Source organism: Serinus canaria, chromosome 3 (assembly GCF_022539315.1).
Source record: "Serinus canaria isolate serCan28SL12 chromosome 3, serCan2020, whole genome shotgun sequence".
NCBI classification, from domain to species: Eukaryota; Metazoa; Chordata; class Aves; order Passeriformes; family Fringillidae; genus Serinus; species Serinus canaria.
In genome coordinates, this window is record NC_066316.1 from 33983196 (window position 1) to 34002414 (window position 19219).

A 19219-nucleotide genomic window follows, 5' to 3' on the forward strand; every position below is an offset into this window, starting at 1 on the left:
CTGTGCAAGCCAGGAATTGGATTCAATGGTCTTTGTAGGTCCTTTCCAACTCAGCAGTTTCTGTGATTCTGTAACTGCATATAACCTCAGCTGATGAATGATAGCAAAAGACAGGGAGAGATAAAGAACGATGGAATGAAAGTGAGTCCTAGGTGTTGAGTAACCAGCCTAGTTTGGCTCATTCTCATGAGTGGGGGTGGTGGCAGCCTTTTTCATCTCAGTTTTTGGAAGTGCTGCAGAGGGCTTGAGACTGCAGGAGAGCTGGCAGTAGTTTCATGGTTATTTTTCATTCCACTGGGTAGGAGGACTGTGTATGCTATTCTTTGTTTTTATGAAGTTTACTTACAATATAGAAATGTCAGTGCAGCTTAATTGGTTGCAGGTGAGAGTCTGCAAACAGCAAGCATCTCATCTGTACTTCTTACTGGAGGTGTGGGTTTGATCAAATCACCTACTGTCATCTTTTTTCAGTTAAAAGTGGAACTTAAGGGAAGGCTTTGTACTAGGAAGGAGCTTCAACTAGTTTATTCCTGTACCCAAGGCATTGAAATGACTTTGCTGGTTCTTCTGACAGGTGCTTGTCTGACCTGCTTTTAAGGCTCTTCAGTCTTACAGACATGACAGCTTCCTTTGGCAGTCCAGTTCAATTCTTCCCTGATTTAACTGCATTTGAACTGGATATTAAAGGAAAATACTAAAACTGCATGTATAGTTTATATATACTTACACATAAGTGTATGACTATGTAAGTAAAGCCAGGATGTTACATTGTTTGTCTAGATGTTTTTAAGAACAGGAAGCAATTTCTTTGCTGCTAAAGTAAATCAGATTGCTTTGTTCTTGTGAGTCACCTAAAATGTGGAAGACTACAATAAATCCTTTCATATGTTGTACTCCATTTATAGGAAAGATTAAAGCTGAAAAAGCTATTCAGCTGGATGCTGGGAGTGCTGAGAGTCACCAGTGGTAAGTTTGAGAAAGTTTTTACAAACTTGTATACATTTATTAAGTTCAAGGAAAAAAAAACCAGTCTGACATCAGTTTCATAAATTAGTCATTAATATTCTTTCACAGTTTTATGAAATCCAGTTATCACCAGTTGCTGCTAAAAATTATTTTGAAATATTCTATGAAGCATTTACTATAGCATGTGAAACAACTCAATAACCATGCTTCAATAAGTACCAAGAAATGTACATAAGAGTATTTGCTTAAGCCGCTATTTTGTTGCTCAGAGAACCCATAGTTTTCCATTTGCCTTCCCTTTCAACAACTCACAAAATAATGTCATTTGACCTTGAATTTTGCCCTTTCCTTTTCTTGTAATAATCCAAATTCTGATAATTAAAAATAGACATAGAGTACTATGGAACTTTGAATTAACCTCAATTTTTGTTTTATGATGCAGTTTTTCTTCAAGCGTGACTCTTAGTTTAATTTTGTAGACCTTGCCAGAACTAACAGACTCTGCAAATATAAATATTTTTTTATCAAATCAACATTATCAGGTAAAAGATAATTCTGCTGAATTCTAGCTGATAGTTCCTCACCTTAGTATTTTATTAGTAAATTTTACTGAGCTTCTGATTTCTTTTCTAATATTATTAGCTCTTCCTCTCAATTTTGGTTTCTATATTCTTCATTAATTTTGTCTTTGCCCTTATGGGATGGGCTTTCACCAAACTTCTTCATATTTAAAACAAATACTTTCACCTCAGGCTCCTTTCACAATCTAAAGGAATCAGAGACTTCTGGAGTGCAGTTCCTTGGAGTCAATTTTGCTCATTTAGTCTTGCATGAGGGTGAATTTCTCCTGGGGCTCAGTTGACAACATCTCCATTGCCAGCCAAGGGAGCACATGTCAGCTATCTCAGGTTTAGATACTTGATTAGTCACAGACATTGTCATTTAATTAGGTAGTTCTCTGTCTTGCTTTCTCTCTTTCTGAAAGCAATTTAAAGCCATTTCTGCTCTTTTCTTCACCACAGTCATGGCCACTTCCTCAGGGTAATGCTGTGTACCCCTCTCAGCTAGAACTCTGTGTATAAACAACCACAAAATCACATTCAAGTATGAATCCTGCCCCTCCCTTCCTCCTCAGCCCACAAGACTGACAAAACATCCTTGAATAAATGCAGCTTTACTGGCAGAAACAATACTGATAAACCCTTACATATTGTGCAGGGAGATGTAGGTGGTCTGCTGGACTTCACATGTGAGATCCTGTCCTGGCAGGATCATCTAACAGGGGAAGAATTATGAGTGCAAGGAGATGTGTTCCAGAGGTTAGCTCAGAAAGCCAAATTGAGAGGTTTAAGAGAAAAATCTTACATTTTTTAAGCTACTGCTTCTTGTACCAGGCAATGGATTTCTGTATGGTTTGCAGTTTTCATCCTTCACGTATCTGGGTTGCAAGTGAGCATGAGGTTTTTATCAGTTATAGTTTAACTGATGTCTTTCTAGATGTATTGATAAACATTATAGATTAAAATAGTTCGCTATAATTTTTTTTCTGAATTTATTATCTGCTTGTCTTTATTTTCTGACATCTTTCTGACTTACTGCATGGTTTTTGTAGTGTGATGTAAGTGCAATGGTTGTGCCAATCTAACTAGGGCTCTAAATACTGGGCAGAATGGATTTCCATGCTCCAGAGGAACATTGCTATATTTTTGTTTAGCATAACAATAGCTGTTCCATCTGTGGTCCCAACAGATATTTTTGTGCTGTGCTGCTACTTAACCAGTTTGACTTGTTTTGTAACTTATTTTTTAAACTTGTTTTATTCTATTTTATTCTCTATCAAGTATTTTACACCCATTTAATTGATTTCATGTTTATTTTGGGCTATTTCTGAGATTTGAGGCCATTTTGGTTTGTAAATGCATCCCCTCATGGATTAACATTTTATTTCAAAAGTGGGTTTTGTTGTATGGGCTTTTTAAAATCATTAACTTAATTAATGAAATTCCTGGAAGATAATGGACCCAGCACTAAACTTTGGGTGACACCTATAGCGATGCTCAGGTTCACATGAAACTGGTTCTGCAACCATCTCTACAGGTGATTTAATCCAAATATTTCCATGGTTATGTTTTGAGGAACATCAGGTAGGACAAAGTCAAAGGCCACATAAACAAGGTGTATCTCATTTGTTGCATTCCTCTTACCCAGGCTTTTTTATCTTGCCAGAATTCTTTTTTTATCCTGTTTTTTTCACAAAAATCTTGTGTTAACTGTTTTGTATGTTTATGCACTTCCAGAATAATTTATCCTGTATTGTCTTCAGGTTAGGCTGGTTTGCCTGTAACACTTCTCCTTCTCCCTGATAGCAGTTATGTTTGCCTTTTTGCTTGCAGCTGGGGCTTTCTGCATTACTCACAAGACTTCTGTAGTCAGCTCTGTGCCAGATCTATATTGTTGGAGTCTGGCCTAATGCAAATTTTTCCAGTTTATCTAAACATTATTTCACATGTTAATCCCCATGAACAGGAAATAAGACTTTAGGGAATCTTCTCTGTAAAAACTGTTCTCTCAAAGTTGTACACAGAATTTTACCTGAGGTTATAAATAGAAAAGATTGTGTGTAAACAGATAATGATGCAATACAATTAAGTTAAATTACTTTCACATAATAAATAATATGTGAAAGTAATATGAAATCCATAGTTAATAAGAATATTTATAAGAGAGAGAAAACTACTGAAAAGAAAAAAATAGAACAAATATTTATACAAAAAGATGCTAGGATCACTAGTGGGTGGTCAAGATCAGAGCTGAAGGGCAGTACCCAGCTCCAGATGGACATGTGGATGTTCTGTCTCTGTCATATGTGCCTGCATGTGAGCAAGGGCCTGATCCTGCACTTACAAGGGATGGAGAGTTGAAAGGCAGCATGTGCCATTCAATGTGCCAGGATATTTGCATGGCATGACAGATATCACACAGGACCTTTGGGGTCTCTACACTTCCAGGGCATCATCCAGAAGTGGTGAGAAACCCTAGGGCATCTCCAGTGGCAGTAGGCAGTAGGCATCTGTGTCTGGGCAGGGGTCCTGTGAATTGAACAGGGTCTCTGCTGGCTGTAACAGAGACAAATGAGAAGCTGAGCATGAGTGCAAGGTCAGTGTGAAAGCAATGCTGAATCAGACCAAAATCCTTCCTTTTCATCTCACTGCTAACATAACATTTTCTAAAGCTGTACAAGGTAAATAATCCTAGCCTGTGTAAGATGAGGCCATCTGTTTGTTGCATGTAAGGCTATGTCAGTCTGTATCAGCTATTGATAACCAAGCTGGTTTTCTGACCTTGACTGAAGAAAGTTTTAGAAAGTTTTAGGTGATTTCTTACTAATTTCTGAGGGGATTTGATATTTCCAATCAGCACAACTGAGGTTTTTACTCACGTTTGGTATAGCTGCTATCTATGTTGTCCACTCATACATTATTTCTAGCGTTCTCTTAAACTGTTTAATATATTATGGCTTACTAAGTGAGTGAGGATTAAATGATAGCCTGTTCTTTTCCTGGTCCTGTACCTTGCTCTCTACTTACAGTTAACCCTTGTGGAGCAGGGAGGATATAAGTGAGGAAGAAATTGAATTCAGCCTCGTTGGTTTCATCTTTTGCCAATATTTCCTCATTGCTCATTGTTCTGCACTCTCATTTCTGTTTTTTTTTCCTTCTGGTGTATTTATAGAACCTCTTCTTATTGTCTTACCAATATCCCTAGCTTAGATGTGTACTCTTGTTTTTATTTTTAGAGTAAATTTCTTTTGGGTTTTAAGTTAATTGGGAATTTCTCAATGGTGCTGAATTGATCTAAAAATATTCCCTGCTACGACTAAAGGGTCATTTGAAGTTGTGCTGTTGAATATTGTCTGTTACAAAATCATCTATAGAACTTTCCCTAATATTTAGAAATATTAGAAAAAGGCATTTTTTTAACTATTTCTTTTTTTCCATTAAAAATATGCACTGTGCCTGTCATGCAGTGGTTAGGTCTATAGACCCATTTGAAAGTTTCTTTTGGAAACTAATCCCTGCTGCTTGAAAGTTCTATTTACCAAATAAACAAGTTCTTGTGACACCTTGGCACACATCATTGTCCTAGTGTAGACAGAGTTATACAAGAAAAAACATCCCTTTTCCAGAGCAGGTATTTTTCTGTTTTGTAGAACTGCTCTGAGGTGTCTGTGAGACAGAACACATTTTTTGTGTCCACCAGTGGAATTTAGTGGAATGGTTCCATGAGCAAACTTGCTAATATAGGCTTAGAGTTCAGCTGTATTGCCTTACTTTTGATATTTACTTCAGCTAAGAACAAAAAGATGCCATATATCTTCTTAGAGTATCACCTATATTTTTCTGTAGAATTGTATGATAAAATGATCAACACTCCAACTGTTCAACTTACTGATTAGAACGCTAACAGTATTCAGCCTCAAATTAAATTTGAGGAAACATATGCAGAACAAAGAAGGCAAAATATCTTGAAGTAGTCTGTTGGTTTTTGTAATGAATTGCAGCTGCAAATAATTTTCATATCTGAATCCAGATTTTTGAAAACATGTGATAATACTTAATCTTGTAGTTGCCAATGAGATCACAAACCTTCAGATTTTTGAATGTTCACCTCTAAATAATTGAAGTAAATGGCAACACTGGAAAGGAAAAAGAGAGCTTTAATATTTGTATGAACACCCTAAAGAAAGACAAAGTAAATATTCTAAGTGATTTGTGGCTTTGTTCAGCCAGTGTCAATTTTTCAAATGATGGAGTAACTCGCATGCAAAAGTTATCATCAGCCATTGCAGGTCCTCTTATTTTTTCCAAGCCTCAAACAAATTCATTTTGTGGGTCAGTGATTCCCAAAGGACAGCTGTAAATCCTCACAGCTCACCTTGGATCATGGAGCATCTTTATCACCCAGATTTTAATTAGGAGTGCTATGTGAACAATTTGGTGCTACAGTTGCTTTGTAGTTGTGCTGCTTTACAACTTTACAGTTACAGAAAACAAAATGTAGATGCATAAGAACAGTGCTTTTATTTAAATCTAAACTATCACTTTTAAAGTCTTTTGCAAAACCAGTAAATTTTTATATTTGTGGGATGTTGGTTGCTGGTTTTACTTCATGAGTTTTGGGAAGAGGTCTGGAAGGTTTCTCTGCTGTTGCACAGATCCCCACACTCCTTTTTTATTGAGGCAAACTTGTTACAGGTTTTGCAAAGAACAAAAAGGTTACTGTTATGGCAGATTTTCAGGACAGTTACTTAAAAAGGTAATTCTTTGCATTGAGCTTTGGTTTGTTTGCCACAAGCAAACTTGGTGCTGCTCTTGAGTTTGTGTTACTTTCTAGAAGTCACCTGTTGGTGGGAGTCATACAACACGTCTCATTTAGGTGCAAGTGAAGTTATCAAGTGAAAACCCAGTGGCTGTAAATGAGGACCCTTTCTGAACACCCCAAGAGTTTTCTCTGTCATGTGTATGAGTGTTCATCAGAAGTACAGATATTTTCACAAGCCCTGGGTTTTCCATGGAAGTGAGTTCCAGAGCTTAGGTACAGTCTCTCGCCGGCAGGCAACACTACAGAAGAGTAGTGCAGGTTAGTTCATCAAGGATACGAATAATCTTTGTCATTTGGGTGTTTTGGTGATTTTACACAAACTTCCCACAAAAAAGTGAACATTCCACCTCAGTAATAGAATTCTAACAGATAATTCGTCAGGTTTGTCAGGTGTAATGGCAAAAAAATAATTTTCCAGTGAAACAAAACTCATCAAAATTTTGGACTGTGTTGTAGGATATGGTCATACTACCAAGAACTTTTAAAATTAAATCCTCAGCTGTTTCTAACTAAATGTTTGTTACCTGCTGCCCTTAATTATTCCTTATTTAAACTTAGATGAGGCAGATAACTTACAAGTGACAAGCATCTGTTTCTATCCTGCAATCAGATTTTTCAGGAATTGATAGTTTGTACAGAAATACAAGGTTTCCAGCTCTTAGTTGTTTGCCCTGTATTTGATTCATGGAAAAACCAAAGAAATTTTACAGCAATCTTTGTTCTTAATTTTTTGTAATCTTAGTCAGTAATATTTGAATTATGTAATTTTTTTTTAATAATTGAAAATTTCAAATTCAGAAGCCATTTCTCAAAAGCTGTAAGTTGTCCTGAAGTAAGTGGATTAGTGAAACACTGCAGCATACTCCTGCAAGTGCAAAGGAGGAAGATTTGACACATGAAAAGATCAGTTTACTGCAAGCTTTTTGCCAGAATGGTCACAGAGGAAATAATTCTGACAACCTAATGATGCCTATTACATTTCTGTCAAGGAGAATTGTTGTGTTACTGTCTCTGAAAGCTATTGTTTCACTCTGTTTCTACACTTGTGAAGACTATCCTCCTAATTTCTTCAAGACTATATTTCCATATGGAACAACTGTCTGTTATAAAAATAAAAGTTAAATTTCTGGAAACAGGAATTTAATACAGTTGTGTGTTTCACAGCCTAAGAAATGCTGAACATAGCATCCACATGTTCTACTGGTGAACTTCTGTGAATACACATTAACAGCAGTGTTTTCCCTTGATTTGGTATGCTCCATGTGTTGCAGTAAATAAAGCCAGAATTCTTAATGTCCTTACCTTTGAGGTTTTTTAAACCAAAATAGGGGTTTGTTTCTTGTGTTTTTGCAAGTGTTACTTATACAAGTGTGTGCTACATCTGATGTTTCCCTGGAGCTTAGCTTCAATGCTCTGGTGAATTTTTGATATGAAAAGTATATTTCTGCCAATTTCTACAGTGTAGACTCAGTTCTATTCCCAGAAAAAGGAAAGGGAAATAAAATCCCCATTTACAAAATATCTCTGCAAACAAACAAATCGCCCAAACACTTCACTTTGCACCTTGGCACATCTTATTACTTGGTGTGTTGGCCATCTTAGACATTCTCAGGCACTGCTTCCATATCCCCATGAGGATGATCATATACCAGTACAAACCAATACTTTACCTTTCCATGGAAACTTCATGTCAGATGCATTTTTGTAGATTAAATATCTTGGTACCAAAGTGATACAATATGGAGTATGGAAAACTGGGATCTCAGGAAGGGCAATGCAACAGGGATCATAATCAGTAATTTCAGTTGCAAAATTTATCTACAGAGAAATTGGTATCTCGTTGAAATAATGTCAAAAAGAAATCCTATGGGTCTCACTGCATTGCAGAGACTGTCACAATATACAAGTGGGTGAAACTGGTGAGTGAGGGAGTTGGGGGCTAAAATATAAGATGGCATGCACAGAACTAAGCCATGCAGAGGTGGGGAGATGTAAGAACACATTTAGAACTAGAGTGAGAATGAACTTTCTTTTCTCTGGGCCTCTTGTGTGCTGCCCACGCATTGGCCTTTACTCACACTACTTTACATGTTAAATATTTCTCAGATAAGGAGGAGGGAGTGAAAAACAGTTATGAAACACATGAATTAAACTTTGGTGGTGGCAAATATCACAAACTCCCATTTGCAAAGTCTTGTCAGATACAATTAAAAAAATTGATGTTTTCCTTTCCTATTGATACTGACATGCTGAAATGGAGATCTAGATTTCTAAATGTAATCTGTACCCACACATTTCCAAAGTCTATGTGACATAAAAGGTTTTTATAGGTTTGGGATATATAAAAGGGTATATAGGAGAGGAAGGAACAAGTCTGGGAAGGTGCATGTTATTTCTGGTTTTGGCCATGTGAAATTTATCAGGGAAAAGATAAGTAATGCTATATTTAAGTGCCCTACTGTGGTTTCATCTTCATTTGAGACTTCAAAATCTTTACTGTAAATCTGTCTCATGTAGAATAAGCTGTGGATGACAAGTCTTAAGTGCAGGTATAATTTTTTATATTAAAATTCAGATTGGCTTGATAAAAATATTGGATCGGCCTGCTTCTCTTTTTTTGGCAATAGGTAAGATAAGCCACTTAGAGTTTTCCCAAATACACATGTAGCACCAGAAGGGAAAATGTTAATTCACTTTGGTTAGGACCTTCTGCACGATGGCTGCATAGGTACTTGGCATCCATCTCTGTCAGCTAGAGTTTCTTGCAAGTCTGAGTTTCAGAACATCATTTGTAATGGAGGAACATGGTGCTGGTCTATTATATTGAGTTTGTTTGATGCTTTGCTAATTGTGGGGATTAATCATATGCTGCTATACTGTGTTCAGTAATTTTTCTTCCATCTGGGAATAACATTTTTTACACCAACAGAGTACTGTGTCAGTCTTAATGAGGTAATTATTGTAGTGTTTATCTAGATGAATGTGTCTGGGGCTGTTTTTTTACATTGCCCAGGAGTAACATCAGCTCAGCAAAGAGGTCATTCCTGGCAGCTCTTTGCTGGTACGATTTCCTCTTTATTTTTGTCTGTGAAAGTTCTGTAAGCAGTACCCTGATAGTCAAAGGGTTTGAGGGGGGTAATGGCTGTGCAGAGAACCAGTATCGCTTGCACTTCTAACAGATGTGCTTTTTACCCATTTCATTAGATATTTGCATTGTAATTTGATCATCTTTTCAGTGTTCCCCCTGTCACCACAAGATGGGGCAGGTGACCATGGAGTCCAGGGCTGTGGAAAGAACAACATGGAGAGACCGAAATGGAAGTATTTCTAGTTACTCCCTGCCTCGTTTTCTTTGGTCATTTTCTTCACCATGAGAGTGGTGAGGCACTGGAACAGATTGCCTGGAGAATGGGCATCCCTGGAGATGTTCAAGGCCAGGCTGGATGGGGCTTTGAGCAACCTGGTCTAGTGGAAGGGGTCCCTGCCTATGGCAGGGCACTTGAAACTCTGGTCCCTTACAATATAGACCATTCAATAACATTACCCTTTGCACCATTGAAAATAAAAGTTTGCCTGGTGTTTTAAACTCTTTGAAAATTATTTAAAATGTCTAAAAATTCTTCTCAAGAAAGAAAGGACACATTTTTTATTTTGTTCGGGGGTTTTTTTAGAAATGAAATGAATATCCAAAATGCCATAGAATTTCAAAAATGAAATAATTACTTTTTATCAATTGGCTGTCTAGTCCACTTCAAAAATATAAAATTTAAAAAAACCAAACCAAAGCAAATTAAAAACTCCTTGGTATGAAAGACATTTTTATGTTTTCTTTGGAAAAATAATGGGTATATAAAGTTAGTAGGTTAGCTTACTTTTAATTCAGTGGAAATTTCATTGGGATTTCCCTCCCAAGAGATTTTCGCTGTAAGTAGAAGTTTTTCTTTGAACTAGTTTAAACTAAGGCCCTCTTTCTTGTCACGCACAGACAGGGAAATACTGCAAGATGCTGGATTAGCTTGTTCGCTTTTCATTGTTTTCTTTTGTAGCAGCAATCCGTTTAGCTATGGTATGCTGAGTTTATCTGATTAGCACTTAATGAGTGAAGGGAATAGGGGCAATGTTGCCTGAGTTACTTAACCCTAATAAAGTTTTCACTACCTCCCCCCTCTTTCTAAGTACCTGAACTTTCCTCACCCCCACCCCTTGCCTTTTCTCTCAACTGCAGCTCATTCCCATAGGAAATGCACTCTGGCTGCAGCTCTGTCAGCACTAGTGCTGCCATTAGCTGGATTTTGTCCAGTGCACATTGGTCACAACAAACACCCTCCTCAACAGTGTTTGACAGTGTGCCTGGAGCTCTTACAAGATCTTCTGACTCTGTGCCTTAGCTGGGAACACTTACTGACCAAAACGACCTATATAGCATGTGCATTTCTGACTTAAAACCATTAGATATAACTGAGCAATAAAGTAATTTCTTGAGTTGTGTTAGCAATGACATTTTAATCAGGATTCACTGGAGCTTGAATAATTACATTATATAAAGCAATTCAAGAAAGCTGATGTTTAATAGTGCTTATACACTGTGTGTGCCACACAGATTGTAGTTGTGTTGCCATCATTAATTCAGTAAGCTTCTTGCATAACTCATGTTTTCCTCTGTACTTCAACTTGATTTCCTTTTTTTAGGATTATATTTTATTTTTGTTAGGTGTTGCATTGTAAAATATTTGATAAAAAAGTAAAATTCTGAAAAATTTTAGAAAAATAATCTACATGAGGTTTTGCTGCTTAACTATTCTTTGGTGGTTTTGTTAGTTTTATACAGAGGTGCAAAGTTGTCTTAATACCAATGAAAATACGTCCAAAGAAACTGTAATTGATATCTGTGCAAGAGATTCTTTATGCATTAAGGTTCTATAACTGTTGAAGAAATAAGAAGAAAGCAATAGAAATTTAGGTGGAGTGTCAATAAGATACTAGTGCTGCTTAGGAGGTCTGAATCTTTATAGGCTTACTTCTGAAAATATTTTCACTTATAACTGCTAAATAATACAAATATTTTATAGAAATCATTTCACATTTCTTTTACCACTCAGTGTCCCCAATTTATGATAATCACAGTAATAATAATGGAAATAATAATGATCTTAGCAATAGACATCCAGTAATAGCAGTAGTGACCCTGTTAGAGCAGAATGTGTGTGTATGTTTTCAAATTTTAAAGACATTAGAAGCATGTCAGAAGTGCAGGAATGCACTGGGATACTTGAGAAGGTTAGAAGGCAACTGTGAGTGTTTCTGAGCTGTGTACAGCTTCTTACTGGGCACACCCCAAGCATTTGCCTTCCTGGGTGAGTTTCTGCAGCTGGTGGTGCTCACGTTCCCAGTGAAGTGCAGAGCACAGTGTGTCAAGGTAAACTCTGTCAATGGTAGAGCCAGTCTGGAGGTGTTGCACTCTGAACTAAGTGGCTGAAATTTTGGAGGAAAAATCTGTTTTGTCACTTAACTGACAACCCAAATAGCGTCATTTAAACTTCTCCTTGTTTCCATTGTTTTGTTTTGGTTTGTGTTTTTGTCTGTTTCTGAATATGTATAGCTCATGCCAAACTTCCATCCACCCATTCAGATGGAAAAATAAAAGTGTAAATGTGTGCATTAGGTATTGAAATATTTTGTAATTTGATTCAAAGGTTTATTTAAATCACAAAAAGTATGTGTGTGTGTTTTTCTTTTCCCCTCTCAGGTTTGCAATTATGTGTGGCTATATGTCTCAGTTTGAAAGTGTACAAAACAAAATCAGGAATGGTTATCTCTTTAAGGTATGTTTTTGTAGGATTTGGGATTGGTTTTTTTAAGCTATTCCTTTAAGTTATTTCCTTATATAGTGTCAAAGATAGGTTTTTCCAACACAGTAATTCAGCCTCACGCGTCTATTTTGGTGCTGAAGTTAACTTGAAAAGGTTATTATTATGTATGAAAATAAATTATATGCTTGCAAAATATAAGAATTGAGGTAGGAATATGGGAGCAGCCTTAAGATTTCTGATTTCCTTTGTAGTCAAAGTGGGGAGGAAAGGCAATAATGATTCTGTTTAGAAAACCAAAACATATGAAATAGCAAGCAACAGTTCTGCGGTCATCCTTCATGTTGCCCTTAAGTAATGTTTGTTTTAACTCTGTCCTTGCAAAGGTAATTGTGTTTTTTAGAGTTAGCTGTTTGTGTTCCATGTGCTACTCTCCCCCTCCTTGTCCTCAGCATTGCTTAGACACTTTCCATCCATGCCTTACCCTCCAAGCTGGCGTCCCCCCTTTCTGGGTGACAGTGAAAGGCAGCAGAGGTGTTCCAGTCCCTGGGGAATGCCTGGGGTGGGCTCCTCTCACATCATGTCCGTGTTAGGACTTGGAGTGTGGTGGAGCTTTCCTATGAGAGAGCATTAATTACATCTGAGCTGTGCCAAGCGAGCTAAGCCCCGAGCACTGGGACAAGCTGGGAACAAAGGGAAAATGACAAATAACACAAGTGCTGCAGCTGTTCAAGGATGGAGTTCTTAAAAGAGTTTTAAAAGAGTCACTGCGGTGTGAGCAGTAGCCATTTCAGGGAAGTTTGGCTCCTCACAAGTAAATCCTGAAATCTGTTGATTTGGGAAAAAAGTAGTATGAGAGCATAGCTCCTATCTGAATAGTTTTTGGATATGATAGTATAGTAGTCTCTTATATATGTGTAAGTCCAATACTTTTGTGACTGGCTTAATTAGAAAGATATGTGAGGGAAAAAAAGAAATGTTTGAATGAAATTTATTTTGAGAGGCAGATGATAGGGCTGAAATATTTGTTTTTTCTTCCAGCTCAGGTTGAGCAATAAGAGCTTTCTTTGGTAAATTAAAGAAAGAAATAATGAGAGAAAAAAAATTTCATGACCTGAAATGACAATGATTTTGGAAGGGCCTCATTAGATACTTTAAAATTTTATAGTTTCACTATAAACAGAACCATTTTATTTTCTGAATTTCACAATATAATAACGGTTGTGTCAAGTACCATTTCACTGGAGCTGTCACATTCCAGGGTGGAAGGAACTATGCCTCAGGAATGGGTGCTGGCATATAAGATCTGTTCAAGAGTAGTTGCTTCCTCACTGATTTGATCTGTGATAGTTTCCTAATATTATCTGTAAATGAAATTAATTTAATTGAAGTTGTTGCCTTATTAAGACAAAAGTTCTTGAATTATTTAACTGAACTTTAGAGCTATTTAGTCATGTTCTAAATGCAGCATGCCTTCTTGCATTATTGCAACATTGCTAAATAATTTTGTGGTCTCCCTCCATGAGGAAGGGATTTGCTAGTTGAAGTTTTAGGTTGTTAGAAGACAATTGGAGGAGGAGAGAATTTCTGAATTTGTTTCTGAATTGCAGCCAACTACTTAGAATGTAAACACACTTGCCAAACAAACATCTAAAGTGATACTAATTTTCTTTCCAATAGGAGCACCTAGACAAGGCAATTGAACTTAAGCCTCAAGATCCCTTTTTATATTACCTAAATGGAAGATGGTGCTATTCAGTAAGTTGTGTTTTATTTATCTAACATATTAATTGAGTATAATAAAAAATTGTAATTAAATAGTGGGACTTAAGACAAAGTAAGTGTTTATTTAAGTAGATGTTTTGAGCTAAATGAAACAGACATTTACCCTTTCTGAGTTCAATACCAGATGCATGATGCTCACAGCTGACCATTCCTGCAATGTAATTAGGTAAGCTGTGCTTGTATGTCCCTCATTGTTGTGTTCAGGTTTTTTATCTGAATGAATGAATGAAAAGTAACTGATTTTTGGAAGGGAGGAAGGATGACCTCTTGAGTTTACTTCTTTGTTCTACCATAAATTTTCTGGGTGGACCTGAGCTGGTAACATAGCCCTGTGGTAACTTTATTTCCCATCCATAACTTAAGTTAAAGGCACTCACATGCTGTGGGAATATGTCTGTGGCAGCAAGGCTACTATATTGGCTTGGTAAATTCCAAGGGAATGTCCAAAAAATATTCATGCATAAAAATCTGTAGTTCACCAATGAGTTTTGCAAGAAATGCAATTTGTGTCATACTGGTACAACAGCTGCTTTTAAAGATTGTTTTAGTTGTATATTTTTATTTCTATTTTATAAAGATTATATTAGATTGTAGTAGACTCTGTAGTGATAAGTACTCATATATGAAAAAAATAGGATAATTGATTTACAAGATTAACTGTTAATTAATTTTTTTAGAAAAATTGTGCTTGTGCTTTAATAAGAGAGTTGTCTTTTTGGTAACTCACATCTTTGAGGGCTCAGCTGGCTGTCCATACTGGTTCATTTCTAGTGCTTTGAGGAATCTTTTGTTGGGAGGAAACATTCTTGCATTGTCTATGCTGTAAAAGATCACTGTGAGTCTTCTCAAAATAATGGCTGCTAATGCATAGTGAATCCCAGCCAAGCTTTTTTCTTTCGGATACTTCCAATGCAAGTCACCACAAAGTGCCGGCAAACTGGAAAGAAGGATTTGCTGTGACACATTGCAGATTTTGTCTTTATCTGCAACAAGACTTAATGCAAAGTAATCTTTCAGCAGTTTTTCAGTTCATATATTTAACTTCCAAAGAGCTTTCAGCAACCATGTTTTTTCTCTGTTGATTTGAATAAGGAACGACACCAGCTTTTTCAAGAAATTTGGCTTTTTGCTTTTTGTCACAGTGTACTCTTGAATATCAGCAATAGCTATGCAAAAATAAGTTGCTGAAGATGGTCCTATAGTATGCCTGCTGTCCTGCCTCTGAGAAGCGTCTCTCTGACCAATGATTCCTTAAGCACTTTTATACTGTGCTGTGCCCAACAGCTAACTGCAACTTCCATTTAAGCCAAGTACTCCCAGATGTTTTTCATGGCTTATTTCTCATGTGAGCTGCTGCTTTTTGGAAACACACAGTCTCAGTATACTTCACTTCTTTCTTATTGCACTTTTTTTTTTCACTAGTTTCATTTTCATGATGATCACCACTTCCTGACTAATACATGTGGTTTGTTGTACTGTATCGTTACAAATTCATATCCCACGCTTACAACATCTATGCAGGACTTCTTTACTAAACATTGAAACCACAGATTAGCATTTGCTTTAGGTTATGACCTGACCTGCATTTATTTAAGTGAAACAATCTACCTAAACAGATGTAGCCACTGAAGGATTGTAAGGATTGAATTCTGATTATTTTTGTTCTTTTTTTTTTATATTCTTGCCTTCTGTGACTGCTATGACAAATTCGTAACCTGAAACACACAAAACAGATTTTTGTACTCTAAACAAATGCAGGTATAGGACTGAATAACATCTTATTCAACTTCTAGGCTTGTCAGCCCAGACAGTTAAAAACTTACTGTCTTTGCACACTTTCAGTAGCAAAATGAGGTCATTTGGTAACATTAGTTTTGAGGCATTACTAGTTTTAACTCTAGCACAGTGAGATTGGTAATAGCCTCAATAGTTTTAGCAGAGTGAATTGTTTCTGTGCTTATCCACTAACCCAGGTTTTGGCCGTGCATGTGATATACATAGTCATAGGAGCTTGTGGAAGGTATGCCAAATTTCTTGCTTCTGTTCTGCAGACTGTGAAGTTTCATGCTGTGTCAATCATCCCAAAAGAAGACTGTTGACTATGGCATTGATTCCAAATACTTTGTCAGGGTAGAGATTATGATGGAGTGTTGAAAAATTCCTTTGTCACTCCTCTGTTCTGGTACTTGTAGATTGAGTGATAATGCTCCTCTTAGATGCTCTGTTTTTAATATTCAGTCTCACTGTTGTTGAGGCTGGGAAGGTGTTGTCCAGTGTGAGATAATTCAAGCAGAAAAGGGATGATTCAGGCAAGAAGGTTAGCTTTTACATTTAGCCTAGCTGACTTTGGGATCAAGTTAGGATTGGCCACAATGTTTGCTCTTTCGTAGGTATTGCTTCCCAGGGTATTTTTGTGTAATTTTGGTCACATATTCTTTTACTGAAGCAGTGTAGTTAAAAAAGATAACAAGTTTTTTATACTTTATAGGCTTTGATAGCAGTTTTGTGAAATCTGATGTACATAAGTCTTCCTTGTATAGTCAGATATTTCCCATTCACTCCTTTTTAACGTTAGGGGATCTTATTACTATTGTCTAGCATACTTTTTGTTGGATGACAAACAGGAATTGCATAAGATACTGTAAATGAGGATGCTTCAAGTGTAACTCAGGGCTACAGTTCATTTTCACAAATGAAAATCCATTAAAAAGACTTTGAGGTAAAAAGTATATAATCATAGAATCATCAGTGTTAGAAGAGACCTTCAAGATCATTAAGTCCAACTGTCAATCCAGTCACCCGTAAACCAGTGGAGGCAGATGCAGAAGATTTATTGAAGACTGAAATCTATATGCAAAGACTGCATCCTGTGCTAGTAAAAGCTGTTTAATTAGTGGAGTTTAATCTGGCCTGACTGCCATTTCCCACCTTCCTCAGTGTAGCACTGTCCTTTGCAAGGAGCTGTGGTACAGCGCTGCCAACTTTCTTACTCAGCAGTTATTCTTGCTGGGCCAGAAATGAAGCTGATGCAAGGTATCATAGCACCTTCCAGCAGAAAGGATGAGCTGGGTTTTCACTGCCTCACATCAGCTGGGGTTTGCCTGTGATGCAGAGCCAGTGACAGTTGTGCACCACCTTGTCTAAAAATCAGTTTTTGCTGTTTCTTATTTTTCTTACCATTTAAAGTCAGTAGAGCTGTACAAAAGAGGAGGATCATTGAATCCTTTCAGCTCTGTTAGAAAATTACTTCTGGTATCACAAGAATTACTTCTGATATCACCAGAATTACTTCTGGTATCAGGTAGGCAAGTTTTTCACCAGTCATTTCATAGGTGTCATGGTAGGCAAAATTTTGCCTATGAGACCTGCTGTATATTCACAAGAAGTGAATGGATCTATGGTGCATGATATATAGGAATTATTTCCTTAAAGTTTTTGGCACAATTATCTGATAATTGTTTATAATTGTATGGTGGTGGGGGGAGGGGTGTTAAGTGTTTGAATGCTTCAAATAGCTTATAAAACTTTCTAGTTAAGATTTATGTCTACTTGCCATTACAGGACAGGCACAGAACAGCTATCATGTACTTGTGAAACTGGATCAGAGTCCCTGGTAAATGCTAGTAGTGTGTTAAAAATTACATCTCCTGGGATTTTCCTTCTGCAGGTTATATGCCATGTTTTGGATTTGTTTCTGGTGTATCACAGGATCTGTTTGGGTTACATCAGGGAATAAATTGATACAGTTCCTTTGTGTGCTCTCTAAGTGAGCTTCCCTTACTGGAAAGTGAAAAGCCCAATTTAAGCTGGATAAATACCTAAATGCCTGTGCAGATTGACCAGGTTCCTCAGCTGGCAAGAGAGAGAATGTTTTTGTTGGAAGCCAATATTTCAAAATTGGTGTCCAGTTACTTAATCTCTTCCAGAAGTCAAAACATTGCAAAATTATTTAGTACAATTTTACATTAATACATTGTAATAAAAAAGAAAAAAAAAAACCTCTGGGGATATTTAATTAGGTGTCATTAATATTTTACTGAAGCTGGATCAATGCTGTGATTTGCTTTTATGGAAGACAACTGTGTGGTATATGTTCAGTGAGCTATTAGGAATGAAGCATTGGGAGAGGATGTCTTTTAGGACTGAAAGTCAGTTGTGGATGGTTTTTCAATTCCAGCAGGTTAGTTTCCTTTGTACCAGCATCCTGGAATTTGAAAGGAGCTGTCGGTGAGGAGGGTTTGCTTCTCATAAAAAACAAACAGAAGACAAAAATCCAGCCAGAGTTACAGTGTATATCTATAAATATATATGATTTTTGCTGGTCCTAGGCTAAGGAAGAGAAAGGGATATTTTTGAAGTTCATTTTCCCAGTTTTTAGGGGAGAACCACATTTTTTGCTTTGGCCCTCAGAGATACAAGAGGCCTGATGGAAGAGTGCCAAGTATGAACTTAACGTTCAGCTGCAGTTTAACTCTGGGAGTGCCTTTCTTCCATCTCTGGATATAACAGAGATTTTGGTATAGGATAAATGGATGTAAGTTTGTTGACAGATCTGTAGGAGAGGTTGGTTGAGACAAGCATCTCTATTTGCTTTGAGATACTGTTGAGTGGCCTCCTCTCCTTGGCAAAGGCCAGGCTGTCAGGATGACCCACTACCCTTCAGCTCTAAGGGAGATTAAGAGTTGGCTGATGGTTCCTCAGGCCTTTGCTGCTCTTGAGCGGGTGGGAATAGCTCTCCTTATGTTTGGCAGCTGGGGAGTGATGTTCCTTGAGTGACCCAGTACATTAAAACCTGATATTCTGTGGAAACAAAGTGTTCCTTCAGGGCTTCTCTGAATTTTCAGGCTTCTGGCGGGACTGACATCCGGGTTTAGGAGACCTAAAAAACCAAAACTCACTTAACATTTGGAAATCATCTGTAGGGCAAAACCAATCTTCATTCCTTAATTTCATTGTTGTTGTTGCAGCTATTACTTGCAGCAGTAGTTGTTTGCCTTATCACCTGCTGTACTCTACCACTCTTGGAACACTCACTATGTGAAATCATGGTTCTGCTGTAGTTGATGACAGTTACCCTCTTTTTATACTTGATTTTATATGGGCCTCCAGATACATTTTTGCACTATTGGAGTAACCTTGACTGTAGCAGTCAATTCTGCTCAATGCTAGGGCATGTTACACCAGGGGGTCCATCCTCTGTGCTTGCTTGCAGAGAGAGGAAGATTAATAACTTGGTACAGTAGGAATGATGTTGCCATTTCATTGAACATGGGGTAAGA

General features: G+C 37.2%; 1 protein-coding gene across 3 annotated transcripts in view; it reads left to right on the forward strand.

Annotated features, from left to right (window-relative positions):
* RMDN2 (regulator of microtubule dynamics 2) overlaps positions 1-19219 on the forward strand; it is a 46691-nt gene that overhangs the window by 11966 nt on the left and 15506 nt on the right. For all 3 annotated transcript variants that reach the window (XM_018915885.3, XM_018915878.3, XM_018915891.3), the window contains exons 5-7: positions 906-966; positions 12095-12170; positions 13836-13913. In XM_018915885.3, coding sequence (XP_018771430.2) covers positions 906-966; positions 12095-12170; positions 13836-13913 — 215 coding nt within the window. The remainder of the gene's footprint in view (positions 1-905; positions 967-12094; positions 12171-13835; positions 13914-19219) is intronic.